This window comes from Cervus canadensis, chromosome 16, assembly GCF_019320065.1.
Source record: "Cervus canadensis isolate Bull #8, Minnesota chromosome 16, ASM1932006v1, whole genome shotgun sequence".
Taxonomy (NCBI): domain Eukaryota; kingdom Metazoa; phylum Chordata; class Mammalia; order Artiodactyla; family Cervidae; genus Cervus; species Cervus canadensis.
This window is the reverse complement of record NC_057401.1, coordinates 22,359,080-22,380,724: the sequence shown is the minus strand read 5'-3', so window position 1 is coordinate 22,380,724 and position 21,645 is coordinate 22,359,080. Positions and strand designations below refer to the sequence as shown.

General features: G+C 37.6%; 1 protein-coding gene across 3 annotated transcripts in view; it reads left to right on the top strand.

Moving 5' to 3' along the window:
- DDX4 (DEAD-box helicase 4) overlaps positions 1-21,645 on the top strand; it is an 84,193-nt gene that overhangs the window by 37,003 nt on the left and 25,545 nt on the right. For all 3 annotated transcript variants that reach the window (XM_043489194.1, XM_043489190.1, XM_043489193.1), the window contains 7 exons: positions 14,655-14,756; positions 15,700-15,780; positions 17,011-17,058; positions 18,892-18,939; positions 19,043-19,090; positions 19,649-19,791; positions 20,417-20,569. In XM_043489194.1, the coding sequence (XP_043345129.1) occupies positions 14,655-14,756; positions 15,700-15,780; positions 17,011-17,058; positions 18,892-18,939; positions 19,043-19,090; positions 19,649-19,791; positions 20,417-20,569 (623 nt within the window). The remainder of the gene's footprint in view (positions 1-14,654; positions 14,757-15,699; positions 15,781-17,010; positions 17,059-18,891; positions 18,940-19,042; positions 19,091-19,648; positions 19,792-20,416; positions 20,570-21,645) is intronic.

Here is a 21,645-nt window from a genome sequence, read left to right as displayed (position 1 = left end):
GCTTGTTGACTAGTAGGGTGTCCCTGATTGCCATTTTCTTTAGATGTATACATTTGAAGGTAGAAAATTTGTGTGTGACACAGTGGTCACTCAGTAAATACAGAGGTGTGTGTAAATAGAACTGTATCTAAGTTTATGTTGAAGTATGATGTCATACAGGAACAGGTAGGTGCATATGTCATAAATGTATACAGCTCAGTGATTTTTCAGTAACTGAAAACACCTAGGTTCTGTGTTTTCCCAAGCACCCAGATCAGGAGTAGAAATTACTAGGTCCTCAAAAACCCCTTTCATGCTATTTTTAGTCATTAGCACTGCCCTTCTGGTTAATCTCTATTCCGACTTCTAGCAGCATAAATCTTTAAAAATTTTGTACTTAATATAAATGGAATCACATAGTATGTAATCTTTTTGTGTCTATCTTCCTCTTAATGTAGTTGTGAGATTGTCTTATTGTTGGTTGCAGTTGAAGATCATTATTGCTGTATAGTGTTCTTTTGTTCTGTTCTGCTAATGATGGGTACTTGGAATTTGTAAATATGAACAGTTTTGGACTGTTCTGAAACTGCTCCTCTGAACATTCAAGTACATTTCTTTTGGTGACACTTGTTAGTGTTGGTCTTTTTGACTATAGTCATTCTAATGGATATAAAGTGGTATCTCATGATTTTTTATGATTGACATATAGTTGATGTATAATATTATGTAAATTACAGGTATCAAAACATAGTGATTCATACCTTTTAAAGGTTATACTCCATTTATAGTTATTATGAAACGTTGGCTGTATCCCCTGTGTTGCACAACATATCCTTGTATCATTGTGATTTTGATTTGCATTTCCTGATGACTGTGATGTTAAGCAGCTCTCCTTTGCCTATTTAAAAAAAATCAGGGTTATTTATCTTTTTGTTTTAAGAATTCTTTATATATTCTTGATACAAGGGCTAACAGAAACATGATTTGCAAGTATTTTCTCCCTTTCTGTGGTTGTTTTTTTAAACTGTCTTGATGGTATCCTTTGAAGCACAAAAGTTTTAAATTTTGATGCAAGCCAGTTTTTTTGTTTTTGCTGCTTGTTCTCTTGATATCATCTAGAAAACCCTTGCCTGTTCATAGGTCATGCAGGTTTTCACTTGTTTCCTTCTAAGAATTTTATAGTTTTCACTCTGCTCTTACATTTAAGGTCTTTGAGTTCATTTTTGTATATGATATGGAATAGGGGTCCAACTTAATTCTTTGGCGTGTGACTAACCAGTTGTCCCAGCACCATTTGTTCATGTTTTATATTGACATGTACAGGTCTGGAGCTCTTGAAATATATCCAACTTGCAGTTTATTAAGCTTCTTAGATGTTTGTTGCTTCAGTTGTGTCTGACTCTTTGCGACCTTATGGACTGTAGCCCGCCATTCTCCTTTATCCATGGGAATTTTCCCAGCAAGAATACTGGAGTGGGTTGCCATGCTCTCCTCTAGGGAATCTTCCAGACCCAGGGATGGAACCTGCGTCTCTTGGTTCTTTATTGCTGAGCCACCAGGGAAGCCCTCTTTGATGTGTAGATTAATATTTTTCATTAAATTTCAAAATTTTTCTGTTTTTATTATGGTAAAATAACTTAGCATAAAATTTGTCATTTCAGCTATATATGTATAATGCAGTGGCATTGAATATTTTTGCAGTGTTGTTCTGTTATCACCCCTGTCTATTTCTAAAACTTCTTCATCACACAAGCAGAGCTTATATCCATTTAGCAGTAACTCCCAATACTTCTTCCTCTCAGTCTTGCTCTTTTGTGTTTGACTTAAGTCACTTAGTCTCAACATTTTCAGTGTTACGTTGTTGCATGTATCAGAACTTCATTCCTTTTTATGGCATACTATTCCATTGTGGGCTTCCCTGGTGGCTGGCTCAGTGGTAAAGAACCCTCCTGCTAATGCAGGAGATGCAGGTTGGATCCCTGGGTCAGAAAGATCTCCTGGAGGAGGAAATGGCAACCCCCTCTGGTATTCTTGCCTTGGTAATCCCATGAATAGGGGAGCCTGGTGGGCTACAGGCCATGGGGTTGCAGAAGAGTCAGACATGATTTAGTGACTTAACAGTAGCAACAGTACTATTGCATTGTATGTGTACTTTAAAAAAAAACAACAAAGAAATAGACAAAGGATTAATCTCAAAAATATACAAGCAACTCCTGCAGCTCAATTCCAGAAAAATAAATGACCCAATCAAAAAATGGGCCAAAGAACTAAACAGACATTTCTCCAAAGAAGACATACAGATGGCTAACAAACACATGAAAAGATGCTCACCATCACTCATTATCAGAGAAATGCAAATCAAAACCACAGTGAGGTGTACCATTACATGCCAGTCAGAATGGCTGCTATCCAAAAGTCTACAAGCAATAAATGCTGGAGAGGGTGTGGAGAAAAAGGAACCCTCTTACACTGTTGGTGGGAATGCAAACTATTACAGTCACTGTGGAGAACAGTGTATAGATTCCTTAAAAAACTGGGAATAGAACTGCCATGTGACCCAGCAATCCCACTTCTGGGCATACACACCGAGGAAACCAGATCTGAAAGAGACACGTGTACCCCAATGTTCACTGCAGCACTGTTTATAATAGCCAGGACATGGAAGCAACCTAGATGCCCATCAGCAGACGAATGGGTAAGGAAGCTGTGGTACATATACACCATGGAATATTACTCAGCCATTAAAAAGAATTCATTTGAATCAGTTCTAATGAGATGGATGAAACTGGAGCCCATTATACAGAGTGAAGTAAGCCAGAAAGATAAAGACCAATACAGTATACTAATGCATATATATGGAATTTAGAAAGATGGTAATGATAACCCTGTATGCAAGACAGAAAAAGAGACACACATGTACAGAACAGACCTTTGGACTCTGTGGGAGAAGGCGAGGGTGGGATGTTTCGAGAGAACAGCATTGAAACATGTATATTGTCAAGGGTGAAACAGATCACCAGCCCAGGTGGGATGCATGAGACAAGTGCTCGGGGCTGGTGCACTGGGAAGACCCAGAGGGATCGGGTGGAGAGGGAGGTGGGAGGGGGGATCGGGATGGGGAATACATGTAAATCCATGGCTGATTCATGTCAATGTATGGCAAAAACCACTACAATATTGTAAAGTAATTAGCCTCCAACTAATAAAAATAAATGGAAAAAAAAATCCTCCAAGCTAGGTTTCAACAGTACATGAACCAAGAACCTCCAGATGTTCAAGCTGGATTTAGAAAAGGCAGGGGAACCAGAGGTCAAATTGCCGACAACTGTTAGATCACAGAAAAAGCAAAAGAATTTCAGAAAAAACATCTACTTCTGCGTCACTGATTACACCGAAGCCTTTGACTGTGTGGATCATAGCAAACTGTGTAAAATTCTTAAAAGAGATGTGAATACCAGACCATCTTACCTGCCTCCTGAGAAACCTATATGCTGGTCAAGAAGCAACAGTTAGAACTGGACAAGGAACAATAGACTGGTTCAAAATTGAAAAAGGAGTGCATCAGGATGTATACTGTTACCCTGCTTATTTAACTAATAGGCAGAGTACATCACGCAAAATGCCATGTTGGTCGACTCATATGCTGGAATCAAGATTGCCGGGAGAAATATCAATAACCTCAGATATGCAGATGACACCACCCTTATGGCAGAAAGCCAAGAGGAACTAAAGAGCCTCTTGATAAAAGTGAAAAAAGGAGAGTAAAAAAGCTGGCTTAAAGTTCAACATTCAGAAAACGAAAATCATGGCATCCGGTCCCATAAGTTCATGACAAATAGATGGGGAACCGATGGAAACAGTGAGAGACTTTATTTTTTGGGGTTCTAGAATCACCACAGATGGTGACTGCCATCTATGAAATTAAAAGATGCTTGCTCCTTGGGAAAAAAGCTATGAGCAACCTAGACAGTGTATTAAAAAGCAGACACATCACTTTGCCTAGAGGTCTAGACGGACTAGAGGTCTGTCTAGTCAAAGCTGTGGTTTTTCCAGTAGTTATATACAGATGTAAGAGTTGGACCAGAAAGAAGGCTGAGCACTGAAGAACTGATGATTTTGAACTATGGTGCTGGTGAAGACTCTTGACAGTCCCTTGGACTACAAGGAGATCAAACCGGTCAATCCTAAAGGCAATCAATCCTGAATATTCATTGGAAGGGCTGATGTTGAAGCTGAAGCTCCAATACTCTGGCCACTTGATGGGAAAGCTGACTCACTGGAAAAGACCCTGATGCTGGGAAAGACTGAGGGCAGGAGGAAAAGGGGATGACAGAGGATGAGATGGTTGAATAGTATCACCGACTCAATGGACAAAGTTTGAGCAAGCTCCTAGAGATGGTAAACTACAGGGAAGCCTGGCATCCTGCAGTCCTTGGGATCGCAAAGAGTCAGGCACGACTGACCAAGTGAACAACAACAAAAAAACATTAATGTTTATTAAAAACAAAATGTTAATTAAAAATAGAAAATATTTTTTTAAAAGAGGCTGATTCTCAGTAAGAGCTCTGATTTTTGTGGCATATTTTAACTTATACCAGTCAATTCCCCGACAACTCATCTTCTAAACACGTACCCCAAAAATGCAAAAACAGTGACTCAAACAGATAATTGTTTATGAATATTCAAACAAGCATTATACACAACAGACAAAAGTAGTTAGAAACCCAAGGGTACATCAACTTTTGAATGGATTTTTATTTTTATTTTTTATGCTTTTTTTCATTTATTTTTATTAGTTGGAGGCTAATTACTTTACAATATTGTAGTAGTTTTTGCCATATATTGACATGAATCAGCCATGGATTTACATGTATTCCCTATCCTGAATCCCCCTCCCGCCTCCCTCCCCATCCCATCCCTCTGGGTCTTCCCAGTGCACCAGCCCCAAGCACTTGTCTCATGCATCCCACCTGGGCTGGTGATCTGTTTCACCCTTGACAATATACATGTTTCAATGCTGTTCTCTCGAAACATCCCACCCTCGCCTTCTCCCACAGAGTCCAAAGGTCTGTTCTGTACATGTGTGTCTCTTTTTCTGTCTTGCATACAGGGTTATCATTACCATCTTTCTAAATTCCATATATATGCATTAGTATACTGTATTGGTCTTTATCTTTCTGGCTTACTCACTCGTGTATAATGGGCTCCAGTTTCATCCATCTCATTAGAACTGATTCAAATGAATTCTTTTTAATGGCTGAGTAATATTCCATGGTGTATATGTACCACAGCTTCCTTACCCATTCGTCTGCTGATGGGCATATAAGGTTGCTTCCATGTCCTGGCTATTATAAACAGTGCTGTGATGAACATTGGGGTACATATGTCTCTTTCAGATCTGGTTTCCTCAGTGTGTATGCCCAGAAGTGGGATTGCTGGGTCACATGGCAGTTCTATTCCCAGTTTTTTAAGAAATCTCCACACTGTTCTCCACAGTGGCTGTACTAGTTTGCATTCCCACCAAGAGTGTAAGAGGGTTCCCTTTTCTCCACACCCTCTCCAGCATTTATTGCTTGTAGACTTTTGGATAGCAGCCATCCTGACTGGCGTGTAATGGTACCTCATTGTGGTTTTGATTTGCATTTCTCTGATAATGAGTGATGTTGAGCATCTTTTCATGTGTTTGTTAGCCATCTGTATGTCTTCTTTGGAGAAATGTCTGTTTAGTTCTTTGGCCCATTTTTTGATTGGGTCATTTATTTTTCTGGAATTGAGCTGCAGGAGTTGCTTGTATATTTTTGAGATTAATCCTTTGTCTGTTTCTTCATTTGCTATTATTTTCTCCCAGTCTGAGGGCTGTCTTTTCACCTTACTTATAGTTTCCTTTGTTGTGCAAAAGCTTTTAAGTTTAATTAGGTCCCATTTGTTTAGTTTTGCTTTTATTTCCAGTATTCTGGGAGGTGGGTCATAGAGGATCTTGCTGTGATTTATGTCGGAGAGTGTTTTGCCTATGTTCTCCTCTAGGAGTTTTATAGTTTCTGGTCTTCCATTTAGATCTTTAATCCCTTTTGAGTTTATTTTTGTGTATGGTGTTAGAAAGTGTTCTAGTTTCATTCTTTTACAAGTGGTTGACCAGTTTTCCCAGCACCACTTGTTAAAGAGGTTGTCTTTTTTCCATTGTATATCCTTGCCTCCTTTGTCAAAGATAAGGTGTCCATAGGTTCGTGGATTTATCTCTGGGCTTTCTATTCTGTTCCATTGATCTATATTTCTGTCTTTGTGCCAGTACCATACTGTCTTGATGACTGTGGCTTTGTAGAATAGTCTGAAGTCAGGCAGGTTGATTCCTCCATTTCCATTCTTCTTTCTCAAGATTACTTTGGCTATTCGAGGTTTTTTGTTTTTCCATACAAATTGTGAAATTATTTGTTCTAGTTCTGTGAAGAATACCGTTGGTAGCTTGATAGGGATTGCATTGAATCTATAGATTGCTTTGGGTAGTATACTTATTTTGACAATATTGATTCTTCCAATCCATGAACACAGTGTATTTCTCCATCTATTTGTTTCCTCTTTGATTTCTTTCATCAGTGTTTTATAGTTTTCTATGTATAGGTCTTTTGTTTCTTAGCAAAGATATACTCCTAAATTTAGAGAAGAGCTAACACCTATCTTACTCAAACTCTTCCAGAAAATTGCAGAAGAAGGTAAACTTCCAAACTCATTGTATAAGGCCACCATCACCCTAATTCCAAAACCAGACAAAGATGCCACAAAAAAAGAAAACTACAGGCCAATATCACGGATGAACATAGATGCAAAAATCCTTAACAAAATTCTAGCAAACAGAATCCAACAGCATATTAAAAAAATCATACATCATGACCAGGTGGGCTTTATCCCAGGAATGCAAGGATTCATTAATATCCACATATCAATCAATGTAATACACCACATTAACAAACTGAAAGATAAAAACCGTATGATTATCTCAATAGATGCTTGGAGGATTTTGATCATGACCTAGCTAGCACGTGAAATGAGTGCAATTGTATGGTAGTGTGAACATTCTTTGGCATTGCCCTTCTTTGGGATTGGAATGAAAACTGACCTTTTCCAATCCTGTGGCCACTGCTGAGTTTTCCAAATTTGCTGGCGTGTTGAGTGCAGCACTTTCACAGCATCATCCTTTAGGATTTGAAATAGCTCAGCTGGAATCCTGTCACTTCCACTAGCTTTGTTTGTTGTGATGCTTCCTAAGGCCCACTTGACTTCACATTCCAGGATGTCTGGCTCTAGGTGAGTGATCACACCATTGTGGTTATCTGGTCATTACGATGTTTTTTGTGTTCTTCTGTGTATTCATGCCACCTCTTCTTAATGTCTTCTGCTTCTGTTATGTCTATATCATTTCTGTCCTTTATTGTGCCCATCTTTGCATGAAATGTTCCCTTGGTTTCTCTCATTTTCTTGAAGAGATCTCTAGTTTTTCCCATTCTGTTGTTTTCCTCTGTTTCTTTGTATTATTCACTTAGGAAGTCTTTCTTATCTCTCCACGCTGTTCTTTGGAACTCTGTGTTCAGATGGGTATATCTTTCCTTTTCTCCGTTTCCTTTTACTTCTTTTCTCAGCTGTTTGTAAGGACTCTTCAGACAACCATTTTGCCTTTTTGCATTTCTTTTTCTCAGGGGTGGTTTTGATCACTTCTTTCTGTACAATGTTGTGAACCTTGTCTGTAGTTCTTCTGGCACTCTGTCTGTCAGATCTAATCCCTTGAATCTATTTGTCACTTCTATTGTATAATGGTAAGGGATTTGATGTAGGTTATACTGAATGACTTAGTGGTTTTCTCTACTTTCCTCCATTTAAGTCTGAATTTTGCAGTAAAGAGTTCAGTCTGAGCCATAGTCAACTCCCAGTCTTGTTTTTGTTGACTGTATAGAGCTTCTCCATCTTCAGCTACAAAGAATATAATCAATCTGATTTCGGTGTTGACTATCTAGTGATGTCCATGTGTTGAGTCATCTCTTGTGATGTTGGAAGATGGTGTTTGCTATGACCAGTGCATTTAATGTTGTTTTTTGTTTTTTTTTTAATGTTCTTTGAGTTTATGCAAGTCCTGGATTAATTTTCAGTTTGGAAAGTATTAATTTGACAATTTATTTTGTTCTTTAGTGGAGCAGCATTTGGAGACCTTTACTTTGCTCTTTTTACTGATTATTAGTGATACACATTATTTAATAATTTTATTTTGTTTGTTAGTATAAAGAAATACAATTAACCTTTGTATATTGAAGCTTCAGTAACATCACTAAACTTATAAGTAATTTTTAAAAAACAAAATTTTTCATGTTCTTTTATCAAAGTTTAATTGATTTATAAATTCATTCTTTTCTAAAGATTGTTACCAGACATCTTTAAGAGCTGCTCAAAACTGTCAGTTCTCCCTTACAAAATGCAGGATGTAGTTCATGGGAAGGACTTAGGTTACTTTTAAAAGCATATTGATGTTATATTATGAAAAGTGACATTTTTGTGTAGAATCATTAAGCTATAGCTACCAGAGGTACTGATGCATTATGTTAATGGTCCACCAGTGAAGGTAGATTTGGAAAGGAATGAAACTGAATTTATAGAAAAGATTCCAGTGGTTAAAAACATGTTGAATTTAATAAGATTAAACACAGATGAATAGAATAAATGAATCCAAAGGTAGATTTGTAGAAGTTCTCTAAATTCAGAAATGTACAGCATGAAAGCCATTAACAGATATGAAAAACAGATTAAGCAGCCCTGTTATTCTGGCATATATGTAAATATCTCCTGAGGATAGAATAGGAACAGAAGGAGAGGAGACTGTTCAAAGATAATAGGTGAGAGTTTTCCAGAGTGAATGAGGTGTAAGAGTCTTAAGCAAGGTAAATAAAAGCAAATTTACACCCTTAAAAAATACTATAGAGATTAAAAAATTTTTGAAAAACTACCAGAGGGAAAAGATCCACCTATCCAGGCAAGAATACTGGAGTGGGTAGCCTTTCCCTTCTCCAGGGGATCTTCCCAACCCAGGGATTGAACCCAGGTCTCCTTCACTGAAGGCAGATTCTTTACCAGCTGAGCCACAAGGGAAACCCAAAGCCCTTGACTGTGTGGATCTCAACAAACTGTGGAAAATTCTTAAAGAGCTGGGAATATCAGACCACCTTACTCCTGAGAAATCTGTTTGCAGGTCAAGAAGCAACAGTTAGAACCAGACATGGAACAACAGATTGGTTCCAAATTGGGAAAGGAGTACTTTAAAGCTGTATGTTGTCACCCTGCTTATTTAACTAATAGGCAGAGTACATCATGAGAAATGCTGGGCTGGATGAAGCATAAGCTGGAATCAAGATTTCTGGTGGAAATATCAATAACCTCAGATAAACAGATGACACCACCCTTATGGCAGAAAGTGAAGAGGAACTAAAGAGCCTCTTGATGAATGTGAAAGAGGAGAGTGAAAGAGTTGTCTTCAGGCTCAACATTCAGAAAACTAAGATTATGGCATCTGGTCCCATCACTGCATGGCAAATAGATGGGAAAACAGTGGCAGACTTTTATTTTCTTGGGTTCTAGAATCACTGCAGATGGTGACTGCAGCCATGAAATTAAAAGATGGTTGCTCCTTGGAAGAATAGCTATGACCTAGACAGCATATTAAAAAGCAGAGACATTACCTTGCCAACAAAAGTCCACCTAGTCAAAGGTACGGTTTTTCCAGGAGTCATGTATGGATGTGAGAGTTGGACTATAAAGAAAAGTGAGCTCAGAAGAATTGATGCTTTTGAACTGTAGTGTTGGAGAAGATCTTGACAGTCCCTTGGACTACAAGGAGATCAAACCAGTCAATCCTAAAGGGAATCAGTCCTAAATATTCATTGGAAGGACTGATGCTGAAGCTGAAACTCCAGTACTTTGGCCACCTGATGCGAAGAACTGACTCATTGGAAAAGACCCTGATGCTGGGAAAGATTGAAGGTGGGAGAGAAGGGGACAACAGAGGATGAGATGTTTGGATGGTGTCACCTGACTCGATGGACATGAGTTTGAGTAAGCTTCAGGAGTTGGTGATGGACAGGGAAGCCTGGTGTGCTGCAGTCCATCAGGTCACAAAGAGTCAGGCATAACTGAAAGACTGTACTGAACTGATAAAAGAACAGTAGGTCAACAGCATAAATTTTTTCAGTAAGGGCAGACAGAGGTCAGAATAAGGTAGAATTCAGAATACTAAGGGAGAATACCTCCGAACCCAAGCTGCTGTTTTCAGATAATTTGGGTGTTAGAAATAATATTTTGGGTAAAGATGATGTTTAATACTTTTAGGCGATTGAGGAAAGAACTATTAAATCATATTAGTAAAAAGGAAACTGAGCTTTGGAAGAAAGTAGGAAGCAATGATGAGCAAAAATAAATAAAATTTCAAAATTCGTAAGCATATTGGTATAATTGAAAGCATATTGACTGCATGAGCTAGTAATAACGATTATTTTAGGGTTATTTAGAAATAAAAAAGAACTAAAATTTTAACAAATGAAAAGACAGTTCTATGTCAGTTCTTACTAGTAAAAATGAGAATAGATTGAAATTAAAGGTATCTTAAATATGGTAAAATGTTGGGGTAATCAGAAAAAGAATAAAATAACTTACTAGTGGAGGAAATACAGTAGAAAGAGGAGAGGACTTTGTAGGAAGGAGATTAGGTTGAAAATAATTTTAATAATAGCTTCAATATCCATGGTGACATTGAAGGATGTCAGTAAAATCATTAAATAAAATACAGCCTTTGGGGATATCTAATAGAAGGCCAGAAAGGAAAACAGGAAGCATTGAAAGAGCTCAGTGAAGAGAAAACACAAAATAAGATGATAGGAGTAAAAATAACATGTATCAGTAATTTTATGTAAGCTTTTCAATGCAGAGTTGAGAATAAAGAGAAAAAATATCAGTACCTTATTAAACAAAGCTGATGTAGAAATAGACAAAATAGACTCTAAGGCAGATATAGTTCTGAACATGCTTTGAATCTAACAACATAGTCTTAAAATATATAGGGCAAAAATTGAAATAAGGAAAATGTGCAAACCCTAGTTAAACAGTTAATCACCATTAGGATTTTAAACTATTTTATTTTTCAAAAACTGATAGACTGAGCAGACTAGAAATGAGTAAGACTACAGAAGATTTGAATATAAGATTTGAATATCAGTTATTAAGCTTGATTTAATAGTTTTGTTTGAAGTGATACATTCCCAAATTACAAATTACAGATCCTTTTCCAGCATATAGAAAATACACACAATTTGAAAATCTACTAAGGCTAAAAGAAAGGCCCAAGATATATCATAGAATTTATATCATAGACCATATTGTAATTATTAAGGTACATATTGTACTTGTTAAAATACATTAAAAGTAGAAATCAATAACAGATGCCTGACCCTTGTGGATTGGGAACTGCATTTCTCAGTTTATGAATAGTAATTTATGTGGAAATGATGAAATATTTAGAATGGAATGACTATAAAAACAGACCATATAAAAATGTATGGGGTTACATGGCTGTGGGCTGCTCCATGGGGTGGGCACCACTTCCCAGGCATCCAATGGAGGCTACTCCCATTGGTCGACGGCAGTTCTTCAAAATAAGTATGCAGATATGATCCAGTTGCATACTGGGGCTGGCGACAGTGCACTGGCCCAGTGAAGGAGTCCAGGAGGGGCATCATCATTGCCTGCTACTCCACCACCTCCGTTTCTGCCTAATGTTGTGTGGAAGGCCAGTGCAATCGGAAAAATGTTATTGAAGATGTAGGACCTTGACAAGAAAGCACAGCATATGATTTGATTATATATTTCTAAAATACAAAAGAATACATAGTTCATCAACCACTGAAAATAATATCATAATGTGTTAGATTGTGAAATCAGCATACAGAAATTAACAGCTTTCCATGCAGTTCAATTAGTAGATGTATGGCAGATATCCTATCTGTCATAAAATAAGATAAAATAGAGTAAGAATAACGTATTCCAAAGAATTCAAGTTCCACAGAATAGCAAAGAGAGAAAGAAAGCCTTCCTCAGTGATCAGTGCAAAGAAATAGAGGAAAACAATAGAATGGGAAAGACTAGACATCTCTTCAAGAAAATTAAAGATACCAAGGGAACATTTCATGCAAAGATTGGCTCAATAAAGGACAGAAATGGTATGGACCTAACAGAAGCAGAAGATATTAAGAAGAGGTGGCAAGAATATACAGAAGAACGGTACAAAAAAGATCTTCACAACCCGGATAATCAGAATAGTGTAGAGCCAGACGTCCTGGAAGGCAAAGTCAAGTGGGCCTTAGGAAGCACCACTATGAGCAAAGCTGGTGGAGGTGATGGAATTCCAGTTGAGCTGTTTCAAATCCTGGAAGATGATTCTGTGAAAGTGCTGCACTCAATATGCCAGCAAATTTGGAAAACTCAGTGGCCACAGGACTGGAAAAGGTCAGTTTTCATTCCGATCCCAAAGAAAGGCAAATACCCAAGGATGCTCAAACCTACCGCACAATTGGACTCATCTCACATGCTAGTAAAATAATGCTCAAAATTCTCCAAGCCAGGCTTCAGCAATACGTGAACTGTGAACTTCCAGATATTCAAGCTGGTTTTAGAAAAGGCAGAGGAACCAGAGATCAAATTGCCAATATCTGCTGGATCATCGAAAAAACACGCGAGTTCCAGAAAAATATCTATTTCTGCCTTATTGACTATGCCCAAGCTTTTGACTGTGTGGATCACAATAAACTGTGGAAAATTCTGAGAGGTGGGAATACCAGACCAGTTGACCTGCCTCTTGAGAAATCTGTATGCACGTCAGGAAGCAACAATTAGAACTGGACATGGAACAACAGACTTGTTCCAAATAGGAAAAGGAGTACGTCAAGGCTATATATTGTCACCCTGCTTATTTAACTTACATGCAGAGTACATCATGAGAAATGCTAGGCTGGAAGAAGTACAAGCTGGAATCAAGATTGCCAGGAGAAATATCAGTAACCTCAGACATGCAGATGATGCCGCCCTTATGGCAGAAAGTGAAGAAGAACTAACGAGCCTCTTGATGAAAGTGAAAGAGGAGAGTGAAAAAGTTGGCTTAAAGCTCAACATTCAGAAAACTAAGATCATGGCATCCAGTCCCATCACTTCATGGCAAATAGATGGGGAAACAGTGGAAACAGTGGCTGACTTTATTTTTCTGGGCTCCAAAATCACTGCAGATGGTGACTACAGCCATGAAATTAAAGGGCACTTGCTCCTTGGAAGGAAAGCTATGACCAACGTAGACAGCGTATTAAAAAGCAGAGACTTTGCCAACAAAGGTCCATCTAGTCAAGGCTAGGTCTTTCCAGTAGTCATGTATGGATGTAAGAGTTGGACTATAAAGAAAGCTGAGTGCTGAAGAATTGATGCTTTTGAACTGTGGTGTTGGAGAAGACTCTTGAGAGCCCCTTGGACTTCAAGGAGATCCAGCCAGTCAATCCTAAAGCAAATACCTCCTGACTATTCATTGGAAGGGCTGATGCTGAAGCTGAGGCTCCATTCCTTTGGCCACCTGATGCGAAGAACTGACTCATTTGAAAAGACCCTGATGCTGGGAAAGATTGAAGGTGGGAGGAGAAGGGGACGACAGAGGATAAGATGGTTGGATGACATAACCGATCTGATGGACATGAGTTAGAGTAAACTCCAGGAGTTGGTGATGGACGGGGATGCCTGGCATGCTGAAGTCCAGTGGGGTCACAAAGAGTCAAACAAGACTGCGCAACTGAACTGAACTGCAATATAGAAAACAAATACTAACAGACCTAAAGGAAGAAATGGATGGGAATACAATAATAGAGGATACTTTAACACCTCACTGACATTAGTGGACAAATCTTCCAGACAGAAAATCAATAAGGCAACAGAGATCCTAGATGATGTATTAGGACAGTTAGACTTAATTGATATTTTCAGGACATTCAGTTCAGTTCAGTCACTCAGGCTGTCTGTGACCCTGTGGACTCAGCACACCAGGCTTCCCTGTCCATCACCAACATCCATAGCTTGTTCAAACTCATGTCCATTGAGTTGGTGATGCCATCCAACCATCTCATCCTCTGTTGTTCCCTTCTCCTCCCATTTTCAATCTTTCCCAGCATGAGGGTCTTTTCCAATGAGTCCATTCTTCGCATCAGGTGGCCAAAATATTGGAGTTTCAGCTTCAGCATCAGTCTTTCCAATGAATAATCAGGAGTTATTTGCTTTAGGATTGACTGGTTTGATGTCCTTGCAGTCCAAGGGACTCTGAAGAGTCTTCTCCAATACCACAGTGTTTATAGGTGTCACTTTTTCTTTTTAGTCATTTTTAGGTTTTGTTTGCAAAGCAAATAGTGGATTTTTTAAAAAAGATCATAGCTTTTATTTATTTACTGGTAAAGTTGAACATTTATAGGTCAAATACAGCATTTCTCTTTAGTAATTATCTGTTGATGACTTAAAATATTAAAGTCATTGAATTATGCAAGACTTAAATTAACTTCGCCACCATGTCCCCAAGATTTCTTTGTTGGTTTTTGTGTTGTTTGTGTGTTTGTGTTTTAATATTATAGGTTATCAAGACGGCAATGATTCAGAAGCTTCAGGATCGTCCAGAAGAGGTGGAAGAGGTAGTTTCCGAGGTTGCCGTGGAGGATTTGGTCTAGGAAGTCCAAGTTAGTAGTGGATTGCAAATACTGTGCTTCATTTATTAAAGAAATTATTAAAAATAACACCTATCACATATAAGTTTGTTATGACTATATGAGAATGGTTTAGTGTAATGGCTGGTACATAATCACTTATGCTATGTAAAATATTATTTTGTAGACATATATAATTCCTTATAGATTAAATGAGAATATGTGAATCTAAGTTTGTGTGATGCAGTTCTTTAATATTACATGCTGTGAAGCGTTTTAGAGCTTTGATAAAGATGGCTGACCTTACAAATAAGTGGCATTCTCATGATTCAGCCTCCCATTATACCTTCTTATATCAGTGTGGCTTTCTACCTAAATTTTTCCAGTCATCTTTCCTTGGTGCTAAGATACTGTCTCCTGAAGTCACTTTTGGAATGCATGTCTCTCTTAACAGAGGAGAACAGAGTAGTGAAACTAAAAACGTAAATTGATAAAATGATTTAATAGGTGTGTAGCAGATTAGTGAATTGTCACTTTTTAAAAGTGAAGCGATCCACATGGTTGCTATTTAAGACTGATAATGTTTGATTTGAGTGCAGTGGGTACCAAGGGATGCTATTCTGGAGAATAAGCAGTAAGATTATGTAATGTGAAATTTTGAGGGGCAGCAACAGTACTGTTTTTCAAAGGTAATTTAACTTGCTTATATCATATTTTGGTCTAGTATTAGCTCTGACTACTTTTATAAGATAATTTTAATAAAATTTTGAGAAAGTAATTTATAATTGAAGGAAATAATTTATGGAAAAATCCTTCTGTGTGATACTTCAAAAACAGTATGATTCCTGTTAAATTTAATTATTTTATCCTGAATCTTTTTAACTTATGGCACCATAAATTGATTTTTTTCTGTTTACTGCATGACTTAAAAGTTTTTAAAAGTAACATAATCTAAATTTTTTATCTGTAAATTTAGATAGCGGATATGAACAAGATGAGGGGATCCAGCGCTCTGGTGGCATTTTTGGTTCTAGAAGATCAGCATTAAGTGGTGCAGGTGAGAAATAGAATTTATTACTGAATATTAATCATTCACATTTGCTTTTAGCTCTAGGATTATTGAACCTAATATATATTTTTAAGTATTTTGTGCTCTGTGAATTATTCCTTCTTTCTTATCTACCAGTTAATTTGAGATATAAATTATACTTTTAATTAGAAGAAGGAAAATGAGGTTTCCTTTGGTTTCAAAGAAAGGATTCTGAGGGAATTTGAGGAGAAAGTGGGAAAAAAAAAAAGCATCCTGTTGATGAAATGTTTAAAAGTAGTTAAATGAACTGTGGTATTAAAAAGAAATGAGCTATATCAAGCCTGAAAAGACATGGAGGAGCCTTAAATGCGTACTGCATGCATGCTAAGTCACTTCAGTTGTGTCAGATTCTTTGCAACCCCATGGACTATAGCTCACCAGGCTCCTCTGTCCATGGGATTCTCTAGGCAGGAATATTATAGTGGGTTGCCATGCCCTCCTCCAGGGGATCTTGCCAACCCAGGGATTGAACCTGCGTCTCCTGTGACTCCTGCATTGCAGGCAGATTCTTTACTGCTGAGCCACTGGGGAAGCTCTAAATATGTGCTACTGAGTGAAAGAAGCCAGTCTGAAAAGACAGTATACTGTACGATTCCAACTCTGTATGACATTCTGTAAAAGGCAAAACTGTAAGAAGAGGGGTGAAAAAAATTGCGTGGTTGCTAGGGATTCAGGGAAGGGATGAACAGACAGAGCATTGAGAATTTTTAGGGTAGTGAAGTTACTGTGTATGATACTATAATGATGGAGACATGCCATGATGCATTTTTGCAAACATAAAAAACTCTGTACAGTACCATGAATGAGCTGTAATGTAAACCATGGACTTTGGGTGATTATGATGTGCCAGTATAGGTTTATCAACTGTAACAAAATACCTTTCTTGTGGGGAGTGTTGATTATGTCGGGGGGGTGTGGAGTATGCAGGTGTGAGGACTGGAAGTATTTGGGAAGTCTCTGCATTTTCCCCTTAATGTTTCTGTGAACCTGAAATTGCCTTAAAAAATGAAGTGTTTAAGCAAAATGTTCAGATGAGAAAAAGTTTTTAGTTAAATATAGAATTAGGAGATGGGTGGGTTAAGGGTCTAGGAATCCTGAGAAATTACTCAGTATTTGTAAAGAAATAGCTATATGTTTTATGTGCTTGAAGAGGAGCTGTGTTTCCTCTGAATATTTCTGTAAAACAATGCCTTACAGGTAATGGTGACACTTTCCAAAGCAGAAGTGGTAGTGGAAGTGGGCGAGGTGAGTTCTTATTTGGTTTACCTGTAAGTGGTTAAAATGACTGTAATCCAAGTTTAATTTTTGAAGTTAAAGGTAACTGTTGCTGCTTTTATACACACTTTGAGGAGTATACATTTGCACGGCCAGTTTGGAGAAGTTGTTTACTTTTGTTGTTTAGTTGCTGTGTTGTGTCTGACTCCTGCAACCCTGTGGACTATAGCCCACCAGGCTCATCTGTCCATGGGATTTTCCAGGCAAGAGTACTGGAGTGGGTTGTCATTTCCTACTCCAGGGGAAGCAAGTTGTTTAGTACTACTCTTTAATCCAGCAGTTCCGTTATATACTGTAGGTATATATGCTCAATACATGTAAAAGGATGTTCACTTAAGCTTCATATGTGAAAACTGAAAATCACCTAAAATTCATCAATAAATAACTGCTTAATAAATAACATAACCATAAAATGGGAGTTACCATGCAAATGTTAAAGACTGAAATGTAATCTGTGTTTACAGATTCTTATATTAAAATAATCTTTCTTATGAGATAGATAGCTTGGTGTAGGGCATAAAGAAAGTTCAGTATAGATAATTTTATACTATTAAAAAAATCTCAGAGTTAAAAATGCTTAAATTTCATATAAAAGTTAAAATATTTTCCAGACTAGTAAAACAATAAAGCTTGTTTAATATCTGAAAAATTCTGTGATCATTATTAGTCTGAGAGCATTCAGAGTGGCAGTTCCCTTGAACCACTTTTCCCTGCTTCACTCTTTCAGATTCTTGGTTTCTTCAGTGTAGAAAAAGATTATTAATGGCTAAACCATGTTTTATACAAATTCTTAGATCTTGTTTGAAAAGGGGTTTGAAGACCTGTGGACATACAGGACAAAAAAATTAGAGAGTGCACATATTAAAGTGCTATGTGTTAGCCTTTCAAAGCTAATGCAGTCCTTATTCTTTTTGTGATAGTACCTGAAAGTGGCACAGTCAATGACTCCTTGTCTAGAAACCAGGAAGGTGGTGTGTGGAAAAGAGTTAACATGATAGGCCTGACTGCTCTTCTTGGAAAGTCCTTCTTACAAGACCCTTCCCTGACTTCTGGGAACTTGGATTTTGGGAGGGGTCTCAACACCCTTAACCAGTGTGAGTGGTCCACTGTACCTAAATGGTTTGTAAAATAATGTGGTTTATGACGAATACCCATTTTTCTTCTGGGAGTTGGGAAATTTGGTACATGCCAGGCAGAAGGTGCCTGCCTGCTTTATCAGCCCCTCATAAGAACCCTGGATATTGAATATCTAATTAATTGCTCTGGTAAACATTTTCTGCGTGTTGTCACAACTCGTCCTGTATGACCCCAGTGGGAGTGACTCTTAAAAGCTTGCGCCTAGTCTTCTCTGGCCTTTCTCCATACCCTTTTTTCCTTTGCTCATTTTGCTCCATATCTTTTCTATGTAATAAGTCACAGCCATAGTTTTGACTGTATTCTGAGTCCTAGCAAATCATAGAACCTATAGGTTATAGTGGGGACATCTAAAAAGAGATGGACTTTTAGTTCCTCTTAGAAAATATATTCCTTTGTTGAGGAATATAGGAATAGGAAAGAGACATAACAGCTTAAACAAGAAGATACTAATATGCTATAACATTGTAACCTGCATAAAGTCAGCATTGTGAATGCTAAGGGAACTTAAAATATTCAGGCTTCTATTTATCTTAATTGTCTCAAATACTATTTGTTCGAAGGGACCATCCATGTTTAGAACTTTTTCTCTTTGAAGACAAGCAACAAAAATAAAGATATACACAGTCTTGTATATTGACTGACTGTCACTGTGTATTTCTTTAATAGGTGGTTACAAAGGTTTAAATGAAGAAGTAATTACAGGCTCTGGAAAGAGTAAGTTTTACTTTAGATAAGGTATTTGATTTTTATAGTGAGTATTGTTTTACCCCTCGATTTTAAAAAACATTTGTCTTGTTTTTGTTTGATTCCTTTTAAGATTCTTGGAAGTCAGAAGCTGAAGGAGGAGAAAGTGGTGACACTCAGGGTATATTAATTTTTGTGTGATCCACATAAATGTATATTACATTTTAATACAAATGCAGAATATTTAAAGAGATAACTTTAAAAAGTTTGAAGTAAAAACTTTAATGGTAAACCTTGGGACCTTTTTTGGTAATTTTATTTACTTACTCTTGGCTGTGCTGGGTCTTCGTTGCTGCACAGGCTTTTCTCTAGTTGCGGAGACTGAGGGCTCCTCTCTAGCTGTGGTCTTCTCATTGTGGTGGCTTTTCTTGATGCAGAGCATGGGCTCTGAGGTGCACGGGCCTCAGTAGTTGTGATACGTAGGCTCAGTAGTTGCAGCTCCTGGGCTCTAGAGCACAGGCTGCGCATGGGCTTAGTTGCTCTGTGGCATGTGAGATTTTCCGGGGCAGGAATTGAACTCGTGTTTCCTGCATTGGCAGGTGGATTCTTTACCAGTGAGCCACCAGCGAAGCCCAGGAATTTGCATGTTGTTTTGAATTTGAGTTTGTTGGGTTTTGTCTGTTTTCTCTTTTATTTTTATTCTAATCCTTATAATGTAAATTTTCTTTTAAATTCTAAGGACCAAAAGTGACCTACATACCACCTCCTCCACCTGAAGATGAGGAGTCCATCTTTGCACATTATCAGACAGGCATAAATTTTGACAAATATGATACTATTCTTGTAGAAGTATCTGGACATGATCCACCACCAGCAATTCTGGTCAGTGTAATAATTGTTTCTGTAATGACTGTGAGACAAACTTTGTTTTTTAAAAATTTGGAACATTTCTTTAAGTTGATATTAAAGAATACAAAAATTTCATCTTTAATATTTAATGTCTTAGGTTGGAAATTTAGAATTGTATCTTAACATCTACATTAGAATTAATTGCTGTGTTGAAAGGGAGGGTACTATATTTCCTCCCCACCTCCTCAAACTAGGATGGAAACTTGATTTAAATTTATTAAAAAGGATACTTTTCCTAAAGATTCAATATTTCTGCTTTCTACGTATGTGAGAAAGTGCATCTTAGGGGAGTGATTTTCTAAGGAGTCGGGGAGCCCAGAGTTCCCTGTTGATAATGAACCGTTTTTATTGATCAGAGTTATTTGTATCTCACAGGTTTTAAGGGGGCTGAAAAAGTTTTTAGAGCCGTTGTCTATATGGAATATTCCTTAATTCTATCAAGTAGTCATATAGAGGTTCTAGATGTTACTTTTGAATGGGGGCATATGTATTATATAAAGTAGAATTAACAACTTGAAACCAATTCAAATGGAATATGTTTATGGAATGACTAGTGTATGATACATGGAATTTAACCACTGCCCCCTGATTTTTTTAGACTTTTGAAGAAGCTAATCTTTGTCAGACACTGAATAACAACATTGCTAAAGCTGGTTATACTAAGCTTACTCCTGTGCAAAAATACAGTATTCCTATTATACTAGGAGGACGAGATTTGATGGCTTGTGCTCAGACAGGCTCTGGAAAGACTGTAAGTCACTTCCCTACATATATTTTGCCCAGTATTCAAACTGTCACTTTTTTGAACTTTGATTGATGATTTTAGTGAACTCTCATAAATACTCATGTTTTTGCCTCTGATTTCTGGTTTTATTGAAGTTTGTATACTTTTGAAGAAAGAATTTTGAACTATTTCTAGAGTAGTGTTTTGTAGTTCATAGATGTTTAGTCTATAAGTGTATTCAGCTCCTTCTGTGGGACATAATATTTAAAACAAAATAACTGAGAGTCAAAGCACCAAAGGTTATAAGACCTTTGATTATAAGAGCAAGGGAAAAATAATTTATGTAATGTAAAGTTTTTCCAATCATTTCATGGCAAATAGATGGAAAACAAAAAGTGGAAACAGTGACAGATTTTATTTTCTTGGGCTCCAAAATCACTGTGGACGGTGACTACCACCACGAAATTAAAAGACACTTCCTCCTTGGAAGAAAAGCAATGACAAACCTAGACAGCATATTAAAAAGCAGAAATTTACCACTTTGCTTACAAAGGTCCTTACAGTCAAAGCTAAGGTTTTTCCAATAGTCATGTATGGATGTGAGAGCCTTAAAGAAGGCTGAAAGCCAAAGAATTGATGCTTTCAAACTGTGGTGCTGGAGGGGGCTCTTGAGAGTCCCTTGGACAGCACGGAGATCAAAGCAATCGATCCTAAAAGAAATTAGCCCTGAATATTCACTGCAAGGACTGATGCTGAAGCGCCAATACTTTGGCTACCTGATGTGAAGAGCCACCTCATTGGAAAAGACCCTGATGCTGGGAAAGATTAAGGCAGGAAGAGAAGGGGGCGACAGAGGATGAGATGGTTGGATGGCATCACCAACTCAATGGACATGAGTTTGAGCAAACTCCAAGCGATAGTAAAGCAGCCTGACGTACTGCAGTCTATGGGGTGAAAAAGAGTTGGACACGACTTAGCAATTAACAACAACAGTGTAATAGCTGATACAGTTTTGGAGGAGAAATAGCTGTATGTACTGTTGTTGTCTATGTACTGTACCTGGTCCTTAGTATGAAGTGACCTCTGGTTATGCTAATGCTAAA